Raw genomic sequence first — 19,656 nt, 5'->3', positions numbered from 1 at the left:
CCAAGTAGTGAAGTTGAAATCATCCCTTCGCACATTATACGGACGCCATCACGAGTTGGTTGACCGTTATGGAACATCTGTTTCACAGATGACGACGGATATTATCCGTCCCTTTTATCTAGAATGTAACCTACGGAAGTAGTCTTATCGCCGGGTGTGTACTTACATGAGTAACACGACGGGTGCCACATGTGGACCAAGATCTGCTTACCCTTCCGAAGCACCTGAGATCACCCCCAGTTTTTGATGGTGTTCGTGTTGCTCAGTCTTTAGTTTTCTATGTTGTGTTTTGTGTACTGTTGTTTGTCTGTTTGTCTTTTTCTTTTTCAGCCATGGCGTTGTCAGGTTATTTTTGACTTATGAGTTTGAATATCCCTTAGGTATCTTTCGCATCTCTTTTTGAACACAATTGTTTCCCTTTGTCAATTCTAAACTGGTTCTATGTCGCCTGTGAATTAATCAAGGAACGTCAGAATAATAGAAACTTAAGGGATGTACAAATGTACGTGTTTGGAACACATATATTGTTATTTGGAAATTATATCCCTGAATAAGATGGCTTTGTTTCAAGGTGTGATGTAAACATGTATCAATGTATGACAGGAATAACGATGATATACTTATATGTAAAAAATGTAAGACATCCCTTGGAATAATAAAAAGAAATTCATCACTTCCCTTGAATTATTTTGCGTCTTAGGAAATGTCAGAGTAGTCACAAAAATATCAGTTCAAACTAAACCTTTAAAAACGAGAGTTTACAAGCTGATGGTCGACTAACTATGGGTATCTGCAAATTGAAAAAGTGCATATTTTGTTTTACCTTTGTTGTTTTACACCCAAATGAACAGAAAAAATATAGCTGTTGTTTCTTTCACTTCGAACCAATTCTGTATTATTTTGTATTAATAACATTCCCAATTTATTCGTGCAATTTATCATTTAGAACCTTACTTCTTACGATTGTATCTTTAAAAACCCGTTGAATATCTCTACTAACATATTATCATTATAGCCATGTTTTTAGGATAAAACTGTCTCTTGGCAGATCATAATTAATCAACTGACAAAATATTATTAATAATTCCATTTGTTTTAATGATATCGAGATTTGACTTTCTATATGAATTTTGTAATAAAAATGAATACTTTAAATGTAGTTTATGTCAAGAACATGACAGTTGTTTTCCATTCGTTTGATGTGTTTGAACTTTTGATTTTGCCATTTGTTAAGGGACTTTCCGTTTTCAATTTTCCTTGGAGTGATTTGACTTTTAATGACTCATATGCAACATTATCGTAGGTGGATTGAACTAAATACCAGAAATCGGTGAAATAAAAATAGATACAATGCAATAATTATAGAGATAAGTGCTGTGAGACGTCAGCATTTTTTTGTGCCATTTAGTTTAAACAACAAATTGAATTGGATTGGGCAACAGGCCAATCCTATGTAAGCCCTCTGCACAATTCGTTGTGCCCTTTAAAGCCGCATGTGTATTTGCTATCCACTTCATTTAAAACCTTTTAGGAAAAACTAAGATTGGTCTTTTTATCTCAGAATAATTCATATATAGTGTACGTCTAAAAAAATAGTAAGGAGATATGTCGAGATACAAACTAAACAATAAAAACCATTACAAACAACCATTATGATATAGAACAGATGATTAATTGACTTATTGTTGTTTAAACATCCAGTTGCAAATATTTGATACATAATAAGGACGAAAACAAATTTGCAATAAATCCAAAAGGTAAGTGCTGCAACGTAAGATTCATATGATACATTAATGAGATATCAACTCAATAAGCTAAACATAAGACCAACAACTGATGGACATGTACAGGTTAGATGGAGATCGAGACATTTCACAAAAAGACCCGTAAAATGCAATATGATTAGTCTCGAACACCCTTGAAATATCCTGTTCAAACAGTTGTGGTTTGTGCCATTGAACGCTGTTTTGTTCGCAATCCTAATAGTATCTATACTATAAACTCATAAATCCAATCAAACATTTGGAAAGTCAATATAGAAAACTTTTAGAATCCAAAAATCAAAGAGTGTCAAAGCTGAACTTTGCTCAAGGGTCTTATGACGTTCGGTAAAATTTATGATACAAAAATTTGCCTCACTCTGGACAATAGGTTGTGTTCAATTAAAGAAGAATTATGATGTTGACCTAAAACCAAGTCCAATCAATTGTTCGGTGTTGTTTTTTTAGGGGGGTTGTGTTAAAGGCATGTTTATGTCTGTGTCATAATTTGTCATCCGTTGACAGAAGTCTTTTTAATTTTTAGAATATGAATTCTTTATCTCATAACAATGTGCTGTGCAGATAACACCGGCTGTTGACTTTATAGTCAAATTATTATTGATTTGAAATTGATGTTTGTGTTTGGGCCATATCATTGTTATCCTTTACAGACCTTTAAAAGAAAAAGGGGAGTATATGTGATGACTTTGTATATTAGATTATATAGTTTACATTAGATACAGAACATGTTGGTGCCTGCTCGAAACTCATAGACTTGTACAAGTTGTACCGTATTGAACAAGTGTTGTAGCTTGAAGGATACATAAGTGTATCAATGACAAGGTTGTTACTGGTCGAGGACAAATTTGAATCTGTTATATATATATATATTTATAGTAGAATATTTATAGATAGTCAATTCATAAACTCAAAGAACAGTTGTATATATATTAGTTCGTTGATATCATTTTATGAATACAGTTATCTTGTTGGATAATCTGTGAATAGAAGATTTCGAATCTAGTATCAACGAACCTTGTAAATCAAAGAAATAAACACGCTGACCCAATGTACACGTTACAAATATATTTTAATCTATCAAATCAGTGCGAACTAGTTTATTGTTAAAGTTCTCGTCCTGAAAACGATAAGATATTTTGCAGTAGACGCTACAAAATGAACAAACAATACTTCAAATAAGATAAATATAGAAATAAGGAGATGTGGTATGATTTCCAATGAGACAACTATTTACCAAATGGTCAAACGACATGCAAGTAAACAATAATAGGTCAGTCAACGTTCAGCCTCCAACACTGAACATACCCTATACTGTTTAGTCAGCTATAAAAGGCCCAGACAAGATAAATGTGAAACAATTCAAACGAGAAAACTATTAAATGGCCTAATTCATAACAATTCACTTTACCCAAAACAAATATGACAGACATGAACCAAGGACAACCTCTGAACAACATGCTCCTGACTTGGGACAGGCACACTAGACCCAGTTTTTGTTGTTGCTAAAATTCTACATCAGGATCTTTTATTTGTTGCCTCTGTAATTAAGTTTGTATGTGTGTTGTACTACTGTCAACAATATTATAAGTTTTTTTTTATCACATATATATGTAAAACAGACGGACGTTAGCAGCTCATATCAGCATACACGGTCTGCTAACTCCTTATCAATAATACATTAATGAACTTAGGAGTAAATGGATATACAGATGGTTTTCAAATTATGTAACTGTTATCATTTTAAGTTTCAACGATCGATAATTACAAAAGAGAGCTGGAAGATGTAGTTTGATATCTGATTTACATTTAAGAAACGCAATACGAAATTATGTAATGTATACGTGTGTTTACTTTTCATATTGTATATGAAACTGATAAATCGGTTAATGACTGATATTACAAAACATTACATAAAAAAATATATACTATAAAGGAAAATAGTCAATTATAGAAGACCACTTATATTTTGTTTTAACCTGTAATCGACCTTTTTACAATACATAGTGGTATACAGATAAACCGATGATTGGTTGGTTGATTGGTGTTTGCTTTACGCCGCCTCAGCACAAAAAGGCTTTATCACGGCAAGAGCTAATTCAAATATTTTTACAAACGGTACCGTTTCTTTTTAAATAAGACAAATAGTTCTTCAACATTTTAAAACACAAGTTTAAAGCAAAATTATTGTTTTACAAATAAATTCAACACTTAGAATACGTGATAAAAAAAAATCATTTTAAACTGAAACAACATATTTATATTTTAGAATATATTCCAATAGTAATATTATATTTTATTCATGTTCCAGAAAGGCCATTCCCGGTTTATGGTTTATATTCCCTGAGCTGAACGCAGGGAATATAAATCTTAAACGGTAATGTTACGTTATATCCCCTGTATGAGACCTGAATAAGTGACTTATATGACGGATTACCCATGTCTTCATGTAATTTCCATTACCAGGTTTGCTTTTCCCCCTGTTGAACATGCCGTATAGATATTCAATACATGTTTCTGTTTACTTTGTATCCTTTTTACTTCATTTTCAAAAATAGATTAAATTTTCGTTGCAATATTTTTCAATAAAGTATTTTTTTTGGCGTACGTGAAACACTTTGGTGTGTAAAAGTGTGATTCTAAATTAGAAACGTACCATTGGAGGATACTCAACATTTTTTACTCGAAACATTTGTATTCTGTAATATACGTATATAGTATCCTGGAATACTGCCATCGAAAGTTTACATTAAAATTACTGTTTTCGTCATATGTCAATGTGGGGTCCTCTTCTCGGTTCCATTAAAATACAACAACTGTGAAGAACAATAAACTATACACAATGTACGACTATTGTATATATATTTTCCTTTAAAGGCAGGCACATTATATATCTTGTTTTATTGTGGTGATGAGATGCTGCTACGTTGACACATACCCCACTATTGTAACTGGTCATACAAGTAAACATATCAATGTTTCCACTCATTCCGTTGGTTTATAACGTTTGATTATGACAATATTTATGGACTTTTCCTTTTTAAATTTACCTTGGAATTCGGTATTTTATTTAATACTTTGTTACTGTCCCAAGTCAGAAACTGTAATTTGCAAACATTTTTATCAGTCATTTTCCACATTTAAAAGTTCATAAATCATGGTGTCGGAGGATCATGGTAGACTCTACTTAACAAATCACAGCTTATTCCGAACAGATTTAGAGCTTATCATATGGTATAGACATTGTCTACCATTGGAGATTGTGTGTTGACCTTTAGATGGTTTTTTTTCAGCGTACATGTATTTGATTGTTGTAGCATTAGTGTTTTACCCAAAATTCACCCTTTTATATTTTTCATCTTGGTATATTTTTCGAGGTAGATCAATTTCATTACCGACGAAACGTATAGGTCTATTTTCTGGCGTAATATTCATTTATTGGTTGTTTGTTTTTATAGTGATTAAGATTATGTCAATGTTGACTATACCCCTATTTTGACATTTTTACCTATTATGTCTGTTTGTTTTTCTCACACGTTGTTATCAATATAATGGAATTTTATGCGACTGTCATACATGTGAGAGGTTTAGCTAGCTACAAAACCAGGTTTAATCCACAATTTTTCAACATAAGGAAATGTCTGTACCACGTCAAGAATATTACAGTTGTTTTCCATTAGTTTGATGTGTTTGAGCTTTTTATTTTGCTTTTTGATAAGGAACTTTCCGCTTTTAATTTTCCTTGTAGTTTAGTATTTTTGTTATTTTACTTTTTACTACTGCATTAACACTGATATGAATGATATCGTATTTTAAATCTTTAGTACAGTTGTTATTCAATCTTTGGTAAATATATGATCATTATGACATAATAAACAGTGTTTCATACCACGTGACTGCGAATTCTTTATTAAGTATATTGACAATATGGCGGCTGTAGATAATGTATACTTGGAGTTACCTCCAACTCCAGAAAATCCAAAAAATCCCGAAAACAAAGTGTCAACTGTTGATAACATTCAACGACAACTACCTCATCTGCCTATTTCGGCTCAAAAATCTGATGGATATACTAAACCTCATCGACAATCTTTTGTGCAAACAATGTTCTTTAAATCTAAACATGGTGATCTTCAGAAAAAAAGGTTGCTGTGTATTATTGGTGTAATCTCTGGATTGTTCTTTGTGGGACTAACTGTCGGCCTTATCACAAAATGGACTTGTGATTCAAACAAAGATGGTATATATATTTTTTTGTATTTTACATTGGGACTTTTTCGGAAGGATAAACTATACAAAGCATCTATAGTAAATTACTTTTCCAAAAAGTTTTAAAGATACTTTTTCAAACATACGTAACCTAAGCGCATTCAAGTAGTAAAGTTCTTTTCCAAAAAGTTTAAAAAATACTTTTTTCAAACATACATAACTTAAGCGCATTCAAAATGTACCCCTTAAATATTCACTCTCATTGTCAACATATAACAGTGTGACAAATTTCTTATAGTGAGTATTCATTTATTGCGAGATAATGGAAATGAAAATTAAGGAAAAATATATTGAGTTAAACTATTACAGATAGAAGCAAAAACTACAATGTACAATAACATACGATTCCATTCATGTTTTGACCCTATAAAACTACACAATCCATGAACTTCCTGAATGGACCGTCAACAAAAACTTCCATTTGAAATTGTTACGTTTTGTTGGAATATGACCAATACCTATACACAATAATCGAACATAATATTTTAATAAGATCGTAAAAGATCACATGCCAAATATAGTTGTACTCCTTCAATGCTTTATAAAAAAGGACAGGCTCCATAAAAATTCATTGTCATATAATATCCCGTTTTCCATCAAGGTCATCTATTTCAATATCGTTAGTAAAGAGATATTGGTCAAATGTCAATGTTACTTATCTCTTAATCGTTACAAAAAATTGTATCAGATTTAACATAATTTTAAACTGTCACATAATATCAACAACAAGTTCTTAACCCCTATCCCGCTTGAAAAAACCTCACTAAACAGATATGACAAAATACACTGACTTCCTTACCGGACTTACTTTGTACAGGCACATGGGGTTGCGGTTAAACTAGAATGTATTAAATTTTAAACCTCAACTTTTTAAAATTATTATAAAAACTATAATTCTATCAAAATATCATACAAAATAACAGTGCATAAACAATTAACTCAACTAAAAAAATATGTGTATAACAAAAAATAAAGCAATTAAGAAACTAGACCGAATCATAGAATTGCCGGCAGTTACTGAAAGCAAATTCAACGTACGTATATAATTAACTTACTGGAGTGGAAGTTTACCGTCCCACTTTCCTATATTAGGGCATGTAATTCAGAATCGATTCCATACAGCAACTTCATTAAAAGTATAAGAAAGCTATAATTGTGTGTACCGGTACATAATTTGAATGCAGATATGAAATGTCTCCTCAAATTTATCCCATAAACATGAAAAATATCGAAAGGTAATGCATTTCTGCTCCGTTGTCGCATACATACCTCTCCGTAAAATAGTGGTACATAAAACTATCGTAATATGGTCATATAAAAGTATATTAATGTTATTGTAAGTCTCTGCGAAAATAAAACAAACCAATCAAAACACAACTTGTTTCGAAAGTATATAGAGCTTGATACATGGTATTGACATTGTGTATTATCGGAAACCATAAGTTGAGCTTTAGATGACTTTATTGTCATCAAATTATTCGGTCGTCACTCCAATGGTGTTTAACCTAAAATTTCTTTTTCCATACTTTTTACCAGATAAATTCCATTACCTGCGAAATGTATGTATAAAAATAAGAAGATGTGGTATGATTGCCAATGAAACAACTCTCCTCAAAAGACCAAATGACACAGAAATTAACAACCATAGGTTACCGTACGGCCTTCAACAATGAGTAAAACCCATACCGTATAGTTTGCTATAGAAGGTCCCGAAATAACAAATGTAAAACAATTCAAACGAGAAAACAAACGGCCTGATTTATGTTCAAAATAATGAACGAAAACAAATATGATATACAGCAACAAACGACAACCACTGAATTACAGGCTCCTGACTTGGGACAGGCACTTACAGAATGTGGCGGGGATTAAACTAGTTTGGAGGCGCCAACCCTCCTCCTAACCTTGGACAGTGGTGTAACAGTACCACATAAGAACAAACTATGAAAATCAGTTGAAAAGGGCTGAACTCATCAGATGGAAACAAAGCAGAAATACATGTAACAAAACACAGAGTGGACGTGGCAGGATACTTATACATACCCACAACAAAAAGACACTTAGTATAGATCTGAGAGTACTCGCAGTTAATGACAGCATGTTCAAAGCCAATAACAACTGATAAAAAAATATGTATCTAAGACTAAAATATCAAGTAAAGTCTATATTCTCGCGTTGTATTTATTTAATTGTAAAGTTATATTTTAAATTGAATATTATACATTTTTTATACCAACAATGACATGTATGATATCATATTTTTAATCTTTAGTACAATTGTATTTCAATATAATTATTATGACATAATGTAAGAAACATTTTTATACCATGTGACTTTGAATACCTTGTATATTGACAAAATGGCTACAGGAGTTAATAATTTTGAATCACAACCAAATGCAACAGAGAACATATATATTGAATAAACTCAAGAAAATCGTTAAGCGCATTCAGAATGTACCCCTTGAAATGTTATTCACACTCATTGTCACAGTATAACAATGTTAAATATTTCTTATGTAAGTATTCATATACTGCGTGATAATTTAAAACACAATTACGGGAATATCCCTAGTAAAAGTATTTCAGAAAGAAGAAAAGCTAAATTGTACACCATTTCCATTCATGTTTTGACCCCTTAAAACTATACAATTCATTTACTTCCTGAATGGACCGTCAACAAAAAGTATTATTTAATGTTGTTAAATATTGTTGGAATATGACCAACACCTACACAATAATCGAACATACTATTTTAATAGGATCGTAAAAAGATCCCATGCCAAATTTTATAGTTGTATTCCTTCAATGCTTTATAATAAAGGACAGACTCGATAAAAATTAATTGTCATATTATATTATAGTTACTGGTAGTAGATACACAACACATAAATCTTAAGGTCATCTGATTCAATGTTGTAAGGAAAGAGATCGCGGGCGAATGTCAATTTTACCAATCTCTAAATCGGTGAAAAAATAAATGTACCAGATTTAACATAATTTTTATCCTATCAAATAATATCAATAACAAATTCTTAACCAATCGACATCCCCCCCAGCTACCCCAAAAAAATAATGTTATAGGCAGATATGACAAAATACTCTGAGTTTCTTACTTGGCTTACTTTTGACAAACACATGTGGCTGCGGTTAAAATACACGTTTTATAAAAAAAAAAACTTGACCCGCCACTTTTTAAGAACTGTTCAGTGCATTCAATAAGCATTTAAAAGATCATATCATTACAAACCAGTAAAAGTCTGAAATAGCCTATATCTGTACTCGACTGTACTGATTTTTACTCGACCAGTCTGAATTGGTTTGAATTTTACTGAATATTACTCGACCCAGTCTTAACCATACTCGACTGTACTGATTTGTACTTGACCCTTATCTTTGATATTGAAAATAGTCTTAACTATTACTCGACCAGTCTGGAACAGTCTTAACCCAGTCTCGACCTGTACTGGACCAATACTTGACCAGCTCTCAATCTATGTTTTCAGTCTGAACCATACTCGACCATAGGTCTGAACAATACTCGACCAGTCTGAACCATACTTCACAAAATAATCTCTTCTTTATAATTTTGATTGTTAAAATAACTTTCTTTTTAACTGACATGACAAAAGCCGCAATTAAATAAAGATATATATAAACGCAGATTTTTACATCCTTTAATAATACATGATTCTTTTAGATTTGTCAAATCGAGATAATTAAATTATCTAATTTTAAAGTCTGAATCTTGTTAAATAAAATACTTTCTTTTACCTGAAAACCACACCTATACTGAGGGTAATAAAACCTTATTAAAAATAAGGTGCTTTTTGTTTGGCATGTGTTTTTTTTTAAACAAAACTTGATTTTCCTAAATTCCTAAATAAAAACGAATGTAGTACAGAAAGTCACAGGAGAAAAAGTCACAATTCAGTTTTGAGTTTATTTTTCTTTGAACAATAATACACTTTTTAGAAAAAAAACATTTTTGTATTTTTCTTGAAACAATATCAACAATGATCAAATAATTGTTAAGAAAACAAAATGTAAGAGTGTTTTGGTATTTAAATGGCTTCATGGTGCCAAAAAATTATATCCTTTGCATGATTAGAATTTTATAAATCTTTATTTATCAAGTCTTATGAACAATTTCCTAAACTGTAAAATGAATATGTGTAATAAAAAGTAAACATTTCAAGATCTTTCTCATACATATTCAAACAATTGTATATAAATTATTTGTGACTTTTTGTCCTATCAAATTTGTGACTTTCTGTCCTGTGACTTTTTGTCCTGTGACTTTCTGTACTTAGGTTACATGGTTACATACAATAGTTATATAACTATCTTTTTAATGAGGTAACAACAGCCAACAAAATCACTGACATTGTTTAACCTTATATCAGAAATATATATATATTCCTATTTATAATTTGGGATATATATATATTTTAAAAAGGAATAAAAAATCAAAGAAATGAATAAAATTTTTCTTCTGATTAGGGGTAAACGTTTAAGTAATACATCCTTCTTGGGGCACACTGATTAAAAAGATCACACCTGGTCAGAGAGTAATAAATTTTGGTTTTCTTTTTACCTGTAAAACACACCTGTACTAAGGTAATTAAACCATTAAACCTTATTAAAGTGCTTCTGTTATGCCATGTCTTTAATTTTGAAAAAACGTATTTAAATTTAATTAAAATAAATTTATACTGCAACTTTGGAATACATTTCCTTTTTAAAAAGGTTATCAAGGATTGCTATGAAAGTTTTATTTTTTACTATTATATATATTAAATTTTTGGTTTTACAAAACAAAGGTGTCAATTTTAACATCTATTAAGTTTCTTTATATACTATTTTATATATATTTTGATAAAAAAAAATTTGAATAACATTTAAGATATTTGAATAATGGTTGACAATTTTTTTGATGTGCATAAATCAATGTGAACATGATATCATGTATATAAAAATTCATTTAACGAACTTAATCTATTACATGATATTTTTTTAATCCAACCAGAAATTTGATCACATTGTTTTATTCTAATTTTAAATGTGATATGCATTATATATATATATATATATATATATATATGTATGTATATCAGTTCCTAAATGATGAAATACAATAGATACATACAAAAAATAGGTCTTGGTCGAGTATGGTTCAGACTAGGTCGAGCATGGTTCAGACTTGGTCGACAATGGTTAAGACTATGTCGAGTATGGTTCAGACTCGTATAAAATGGTTAAGTACTGGTCGATTAAAGGTCGAGTACAAGTTCAGACTGTTTAGTATGGTTCAGACTACAGGCGAGTAATCTCAAGTAATTTACAGACCAATTCAGACTGGTCGAGTAAAAATCAGTTCAGTCGAGTACAGATATAGGCTATTTCAGACTTTTACTGGTTTGTAGTGTATATATTATCAGTGCAGGAAAAAGTAACTTTTTTTGTTACTATAAAATATCGGTATGATAGCTAATAAAACAATTAAGAAACTCGGCCGAATCAAAAAATTGCCGGCAGTTACTACTTATATAATTTACCTGCTGAGGTGGAAGTATGCCGTTCCACATTTCTATACTATGGCATGTACTTCAGAATAATTTCCATACAGCAACGTCATTAAAATTATACGGATGCTTTAATCATGTGTAAATTGAATACAAATACTAATTATTTTCCTAAATCCATCTCATTAAAATGAAAATCAATCGAAAGGAAAAAAAAAAGAATTAAAAACACATCATCTTTTTGTAAAATGGTATTTTTGCTGTTTTTTTGGTGTTAAACGCCACTTTAACACTTGGTTATATCATTGCGCCAGCTTTTGTTGATGGAAGATGCTGGAGTACATCGAGATAAGCGCCAACTTTCGGCAGGAAAACTGGCAATCCTTGTGAATTAAGATCTGAGGCGAACATACATCGTCAAAAACCGGGTTCCAACTCTCTACCTCGGTATAGACAGGCTCGTGATCACTGTAAATGCTTGATTTATTGATTATTGGTTGCTTAACGTCCAGTGGCAAGTTGTTCATGCATTTTCAGGACAAGAACAAATTAACAATAAATACAATAGGTAGGTTCTGTAATAAGGCCGTTCGGGATGTAGATCGGGGAAATTTTGAAACTGGGGGTACTTGGATAGGAACAAAAATTTTGCCTTGCAGCAGACCACCTACGTCCCTTTTAAGTCGTTGCAAGGGTTCTTAATGTGCAAAGAACGTGGTAATCTCTTTACACGATGCTTCAACTTTAACGTCTCCATTCTGACCAGACGTGGCTGCGAACGTGTACATCCTGCACAGCCAAAACAAACGCCCACTTTGGCAAAGGTTTTATTGCCGGTCGGCAGAAGACCAAGAGTGGCCATATTTCTATTCCCCGTCACCCATGGGGTTCACTGTAAATGAACTACCACTTCTATCTTATACATGTACCATATACCACACTTTGAATCTTCTGCGAGACTTGCTTTTTCGTTACTGCAAAATGGAATGCATTGAGTGTTTTGCAGTTATGGTTGGACTAAAAGAAATATAACACTTTATACGCTTAGTGCATCAGACGCGATTTTCGGGATTTACTTTCAGCAAGAACGCCCAAAAGAAAACATTTAAAAGCCAATAATGTGAACTTAAATGTCCTGATTAAATGAGGTGCTATATCACGAAAATGGGTCCAAAAAAGAATTGCGAAGATCATCTTAGTTGAACTATACATAAGACGATTGGAACATCAATTTCTTAATAATAATTCTAAATGTATCGACAGGAATGTATGTCATCAATCCTGTCAGTGACAAAGCACTGACAACTGTGCTGAGTATACATTCGGGGAGTAAATTAAATCCTGTGTATCAGCAAGAGCAAACCTGTACATAATGTGAATGCAGATAACACAATTTAACTAGATCAACTTTTTAAATGTTGATCAGTAAACCCAAAAGAGTTGCACGACAGAGTACCGACCGCCACTATTAGTGGTAGTTCATTCATTGCGATTGTTAGTCTGTCGATCCTAAGATTTTGAGTTGGAACTCGGTTTGTGAAGAGGTATGTTGGAATCCAAATTCATTTAACAAGGATTGTATGTTTTCCTGCCAAAAGTTGTTCGTTCATTTGAGGTACTCCGGCTTCCTCCACATAAAAAAAACCTAAAAAAAACCAAACTTGGTCACAATGATATAGCCAAGTGTTAAAGTGTAACACCACCCAACAGCAACAAAAATATTCCACAATACCATGAGGTGGCTGTAGCATAATCACAGTATTTGACCATGCTGCAAATAAAGTACATTTATTCATTCATGTTATCAAAAATGGAACGAATGTTTTGAAATCCATAACCATTTGTGCTGTCTTATCAAACCACTCTGAATTCCTTTGTCTTGTAATCCTCTACCTGATACTAACTGGCTTCATAATCTAAATCCCTAGGAAGAGTTTCAACTGTAAAAGTTATATCTTTATTTCAGTCAATCGTCAGTGCTTATGGTCTTCGTGGAGTTTCTGGACAGTGTGCTCATCGTCTACGATATTTGGCAAGCAGTATCGGTTTAGGCAGTACTCCGGACCTGCACATAGTTGCCAAATGAACGAAACCATAGAAGATCAAGAGTGTCCGGGTAGATAGATATAAATTTCTGTATTACGAGAGAACTACAATATATAACTTACAAATATAACAATTAACAAGTGTCATATCATGAATGTTGTACTAAAAAAGACATAGAAATGTAACAGTATAGGTCATGTAGGTATAATGTATGATGTTCTGTTAGTGTCAATAGGTCTCAAAAATAAAATTTAATCGTTATGTCCTTGTTCTTAGTTTTCAGTTAATATCTAAAGGATTTGTGCTTTAGTAATTTTTGGTATTAATAAAATTTCTTTGACAACCCTAATAATTTTATTCAACCTTATACACTGCAGCCCTGGGAGCGATTATATGTTTGCCTTATTGTTTTGCAATATTTAGAAAAAACTGTTAACATCCAAATGGATTTGAATTGATTGTGTTGTTGAATTGCTAGTTCATGACGTATAGCACAAATATTGTTTCATTCGATATAACCCAAAAGGGTTGACTGGGGTATAAGGAACATCTTATTTTTATATGTTCATCACTTGGAATTCTCCCGTCTAGCAGTAAATCTCTAACTGGAGAATGTAACGGTGCATGCACGTTTAAGAACCATTGATTGATCTGTTGGTGGCCTGTGCAAAGCCAAGATACATGTGCGTCCACATTATCGCCTTTCATTCCTGTCGACCTACATTGTAGAACCTACTTTTTGCTTTATTTTTATCTTGTCCAAAATATGCATGCAATATCTAAAACTTGATGTAAAGCATGCAGCAATCAATCAATTGATTTTTCAGGGCGTTAATAAACAAATTATTACAATATGCAAAAAAATCTGAAAAAATTTAGGTAGTATACTTTTAAATTATTTTTGTACCTTGTATGCAATATGCGTCTATCAAAGATTTATAATGGATGACAAAATAGAAAATAAATTTCATTCAAATTCATATTATTATATCACTTGGTCCGTTAGTCTGCTAATGACCATAGGCAATCAGTTCATGATGGTACACTCTGCCCATTTGCCATTGCTTCGGTATCGTCATGATTTTATTTTTTACTTTTCATAACTTATGTAAATGAGCTTAATAAAACTATGCTTGCAACTCTCTCAGGAAATGTTTTGTCTTTTCTATTAAGGCCCTTTTACAATGGAAATTATTTTTTTTTTTTTAACTTTGAATATTATTGAGTCTTTTTTTTTAATGAATGAAGTTAGGATACTCAAGCAATACCATCCAATCATAAGAAATTCTTATCGCAAGTATTTACATATGGTATACATGTATAAGCACTAAAAGCAACATATTTATTTTTTGTACCTAAAATTTGCGAATTGTAAATTTCAGATGATCAATACACGTTTGATTTGAAATTTGATCCTTCGACACTTCACCAGTCTTGTTACCTTTCTGCTGACAACAAAGTACTCAGTAACCACTTTGGCGGGGAAACCAAAGACAACCCAAATGATGTCAACCAACTACAAAACTACACGGGATCTATCGGAAACATTTGTTCTGAGGAAAATACTAAAATATATTTTGAAATATACTTTCAGTACGAAATTTTGGATTTTTTATACGGACCATATTTACTGTTAGAAGTTGGACTTGCCGAACGAAACAAAATTGACAATATTTTGCAAATTGGGGATAAGAAAGTCGGTGGATGGTCTTTGCAAATTTACTCGTGTCCAAATTTAAGAAAGATCTGTTTATCAGTTCAACATGGAAAAGTAGATAGCTTAAAGTTTACTCTAAGCAGCAATGAAGATGGTACTGTAGCTGACGGATTCCTTGGTTTTTTGGTAGATAGAGAGAGAAGCGAATTTTCGTTCATGCGCGATGGAAAGAAATTTTTCACTTTTCCAGAAGTAGAATCTGATGAGCTCCTTTGTCTGGTATTTGGAGTATTTAATCCGTCAAGTGTAAAAGTGTCACAAGAAATTATAACAGCAAAAAACTACACGGACATTTTAAAGTCGCACTGGACATAAATGGTTTTCAATCATGTATGCATTTTACATATGCGGTGGGCATAATTAATTTTGTTATCACCATTGCAGCTTCATAATGACAGTTTATTTGCAGAGAGATTATCAAACACAAGACCTAAGGTCATTGACAAGACTAAGCCTTTATAATTCGTATAATTGGTACATTGAATGTTTTATATCTGAATCTTACCATGCTGATCTTTCCACGGAATGTAGAAAACCGTTTAATTTTTTCTGATTATTTTGTTTCCTCCGCCACTTTTGTTTCTGAAATGTCGCTTTTGTTTGGCAACATGTCGATAATATATTTGTTGTATAATATATCGAACAGTTACTGCGTTTTTGAAACTCAACCTTTAAAACCGATCACTTTTCCATATTGGAGTTATCTTCCCGTATACTGTTTTTTTATTCCGTTATCACTTCTCCCCAGAAGCGTAAAAGTTATCGCTAAATTTGTTTTCACCCAAATGTTCGTTACTTCATCACGATAATCTGTTAAATTTGGACTGAAGCGGTCCGGTTACATGTTATAAGAGTTATTTCCTTTCTTGTGTGTAACATGAGTGGTATATCGGGGTACTCATATAGACCCAGAGGCTTTAGATATATGACGTTCTTAGTCAATAAGCAGGAAATAGGGGTCAAGGTAAAAGTCTATGTCAAGTACTAAATTTTGAACCCTTCTTGTTATCGCAACTCATCAAAAACTGTAAAAGTAATCGACATAAGGTTTTGGCAAATTATAAGTTGCCACATGACGCTTCACCAATACATGTATGTCGTAGTCCTTTGGGGACTTTTTAGCGGAGTTTTCTTTCTTAAATAATTAAAATAAACTGTTTGGTAGGATAAGTTCTTAACCATACATAGCATGGACCTAGGGTCTTTTGATATGAGATCTTTTACCTTGAAATTGAGTTCAAGGTCACAGATAAATAAGTAGCCAATAACATTATTTCAAAGGGAAATGCACAAAAACCATATATTTTTGGAATCAGTGAAAGCTCTCAGATGACAAAGGAAGTGACTATTTAAAACCGGAAGTGGTCGTCCTTTCTCGTTTTTTCAAAGAAAAGAACTAAAAATTACATATGTTTCGATTCTGTGTAAGATTAGTTATCTTCTGACAACTGATTTGTTTACAGATGTTACTTTTTGTGATTAATTATTTTTACATATATGTACAAAAAATCATTTAAACCTAAATGGTTGAGGTAGAAAGACATTTAATTTGTTTTTCATTTGTATATTATTTTTTTCAACGTTTTTGTTAATCAATTTAATCGTTGAATCTTTTTTCGTTGAATATTTCAACATCAAAATAAGCACATAAAGTTATGTTTATAGACAGAGTTTTATACAGAAAGCATTGGAAATAGTCATTGAAACAAATGTTAAGAAATACTGCATGACCTCAGACAGTATATGTTATATAATATTATACGACATACTTTATATTCCCCATCATTGATATCATTGTAACTGAATTAAGAAATCTAGAAACCTACGATGTCGGATAGGACACCATTTGGACATTTTTTGAGTAAGGCACAACGAAGCAATACATTTATCAGGGTTTTAAGTTTCATAAATTTTGACACCAGGAAAAAATCAGGATATGTTCTAAATATCAAGGTTCATAAAATCTGAAATAACTATGATTTTGTTAAAATTATAGTAGCAATTTAAACATGGTGGTCGAAGGGAAAGTTTTGACAAAAGAAATCAATTTGGAATAGAATCTCATACGGTGACCTATAGTTGTTAATTTCTATCTCATTTGGTGTCTTGTGGATAGTTGTCTCATTGGCAATCCTTCCACTGCTTCTTATTTTCTTATTTATTAAGATGCATAATTTTTCATTGAAATCCTAGCACGATAAGATGTTTCACAAAATTTGGGAAAAATATAACTAATCGTGCGAGACCCTCATGGGTAGTCAAGAGTCAAGATCGTTAACCCCCCTTCATTTTTCTCGTAGTAGTAGTGTTTCAATGGATGAATTTTTAACCAATTGTAATATGCCCGTCAACATATGCATAACAACAGCTTTCTACCAATTCCTTTGTAGATTTTGCGCTTACAAAAACTGTTTATAAAATTTTTAATTTTTTAACTAAAGCTCAGTTTTTTCCAAAATTAATTGCCTAATTTACCTACAAAATAATTATAACTGGTATCAACTGGAAAATATACACTCTTACTATACAAAATACACACAAACAAACAACGCTCTGCTGGTTCCAGTAAAGAGTTATCCATATAATTTTGGGTACTTATACATGTTATACCTTATTTTATAAGATGAAGATATTGAACAGCATCTGAATATTCAAATTATTTCATTTAGTAACTTTGAAAATATCCAATTGAACTTTGTTAAAAATAAGTTTAAAATTTTTTTGCTTACAAAATATTACATTTACCGAACAAAAATAAAAGATGTATTGCCAAAAAATGCTTTAAAAATAAATCTGAGCCTAGAAATTATCCTATTTCAGTTTAAAATCGTTATGAAGATGAAAATAACAAATACTGCTGCCCCGGGTTGTCTTATATAGACAAATTATAATTTGCGATGTTTTTCTATCTATTTTCATGATAATGTGTTTAATCTTGATACTACATTTAGATAAAAAGAAATAGAATGTTCTCTCTTAGGTCGTTAGATATCCATATATAGTCTATCTATTTTATACAATAATACAATCCACAGTAGTTTTGATTTTATTTTCATACATATGTCATTCTGTATATCTTTGTGTGTACATGTTTTGCAAGCCTATTTGTTTAAAAAAATCCTTTTCATTTCAAAAACTAGAAATAATATGCAGATCTAAATTTGATGCACAACAACTGTGTAAAATTTCATGGCACTCTCGATACGGGACCCTAATAAGAACATAATCTAGCTAGTATAACCAAACTGAACAGCAAGAAAAGCAAACTCGTCAGCTGTGAATTCTTAGTTGTAAGACTGATGATAACTTCAATTCTATCACTGGTTTCACATGTTTATGTCATCAACAAGTTTATAATCAAATGAGCGACACGACTGGTGGACTTGCCTAACCATCTTGTGCACCATCTCGTTAGGTAGGGCCCTTATTGTTCAATCTGAGTTTACTTTACCGTGTTTTGTAGACTGCTCATATCTTTTTAACACAAAACTTAGATTAACCAAACTTGGTATCATGAGTTGGGTATGCGTCATATATCTAAGTCAAATCAATCTGACCTTAACTTTGACCTTTGGCCCCTATTATAGTAAACTGTGTACGATGCATAACTTTTGTACCGTGGCACTTCGATTGCCAAAGCTTTGTATGCAGAAGCATCACGGGATGAGGATATGTCAAATACCAAAATCAGGTCACTCTGACCTTGATCTTGACCTTATGCTGAAAGCCAAACATCTCAAAATGTCAATGCCTCACTAATGAATTTCACCACACCTACTTGAATGCATGTACAGAGGTATTACTCCTGGTGCAGTGTTTCGAGTCACAACTCTTCAGGTAGAGATAATGGTTTTTCTCAAAATCTCAATGCTTCAATAATGTATTTCACCGCAGCTACTAAAATGCATGTACAGGGGTATTACTCCTGGTGCAGTGTTTCGGATCACAACTCTTCAGATAGAAATAATGGTGTTTGTCAGTTTTCTTAATGTCATGACTCCGTTTTGTACAAATGTGGTTGTGTCGAGAAAAAACAATTCTTGTTTGACAATTCTGGTATAAATTTTATAGAATGATGGAATTTATTAGAATGATCTAAAACCTATTGTAGATGTTCTACAGTATCGCTCTATTTTATGTCGACAGCATAACAAAACAGAGCCAAACCTACACAACTATGGTTTATAGCTTCCGTGGGATATTTTGTATACACGATTTCCACGGGATCACTAGCTGCGGCAACAGATCTACCTTTATTTACACATTTTAACTCATATTTAATCAATCCAATACATGCATCTGCCACATTAAAACAATTATA

At 32.0% G+C, this 19,656-nt stretch overlaps 1 protein-coding gene across 1 annotated transcript; it reads left to right on the top strand.

Moving 5' to 3' along the window:
• Positions 1-5,668: 5,668 nt before the first annotated feature.
• LOC127709300 (uncharacterized) lies at positions 5,669-18,372 on the top strand. Its single transcript, XM_052214767.1, has 3 exons — positions 5,669-6,018; positions 13,539-13,688; positions 15,001-18,372. The coding sequence occupies exons 1-3, from the start codon at positions 5,706-5,708 to the stop codon at positions 15,648-15,650; spliced, it is 1,113 nt and encodes a 370-aa protein (XP_052070727.1). The 5' UTR covers positions 5,669-5,705; the 3' UTR covers positions 15,651-18,372.
• Positions 18,373-19,656: the final 1,284 nt, after the last annotated feature.

This window comes from Mytilus californianus, unplaced genomic scaffold (genome assembly GCF_021869535.1).
Source record: "Mytilus californianus isolate M0D057914Y unplaced genomic scaffold, xbMytCali1.0.p SCAF_7, whole genome shotgun sequence".
In the NCBI taxonomy this organism is placed as follows: Eukaryota; Metazoa; Mollusca; class Bivalvia; order Mytilida; family Mytilidae; genus Mytilus; species Mytilus californianus.
The sequence above is the reverse complement of the archived record's forward strand: the minus strand, read 5'-3'. Positions and strand labels throughout refer to the sequence as shown.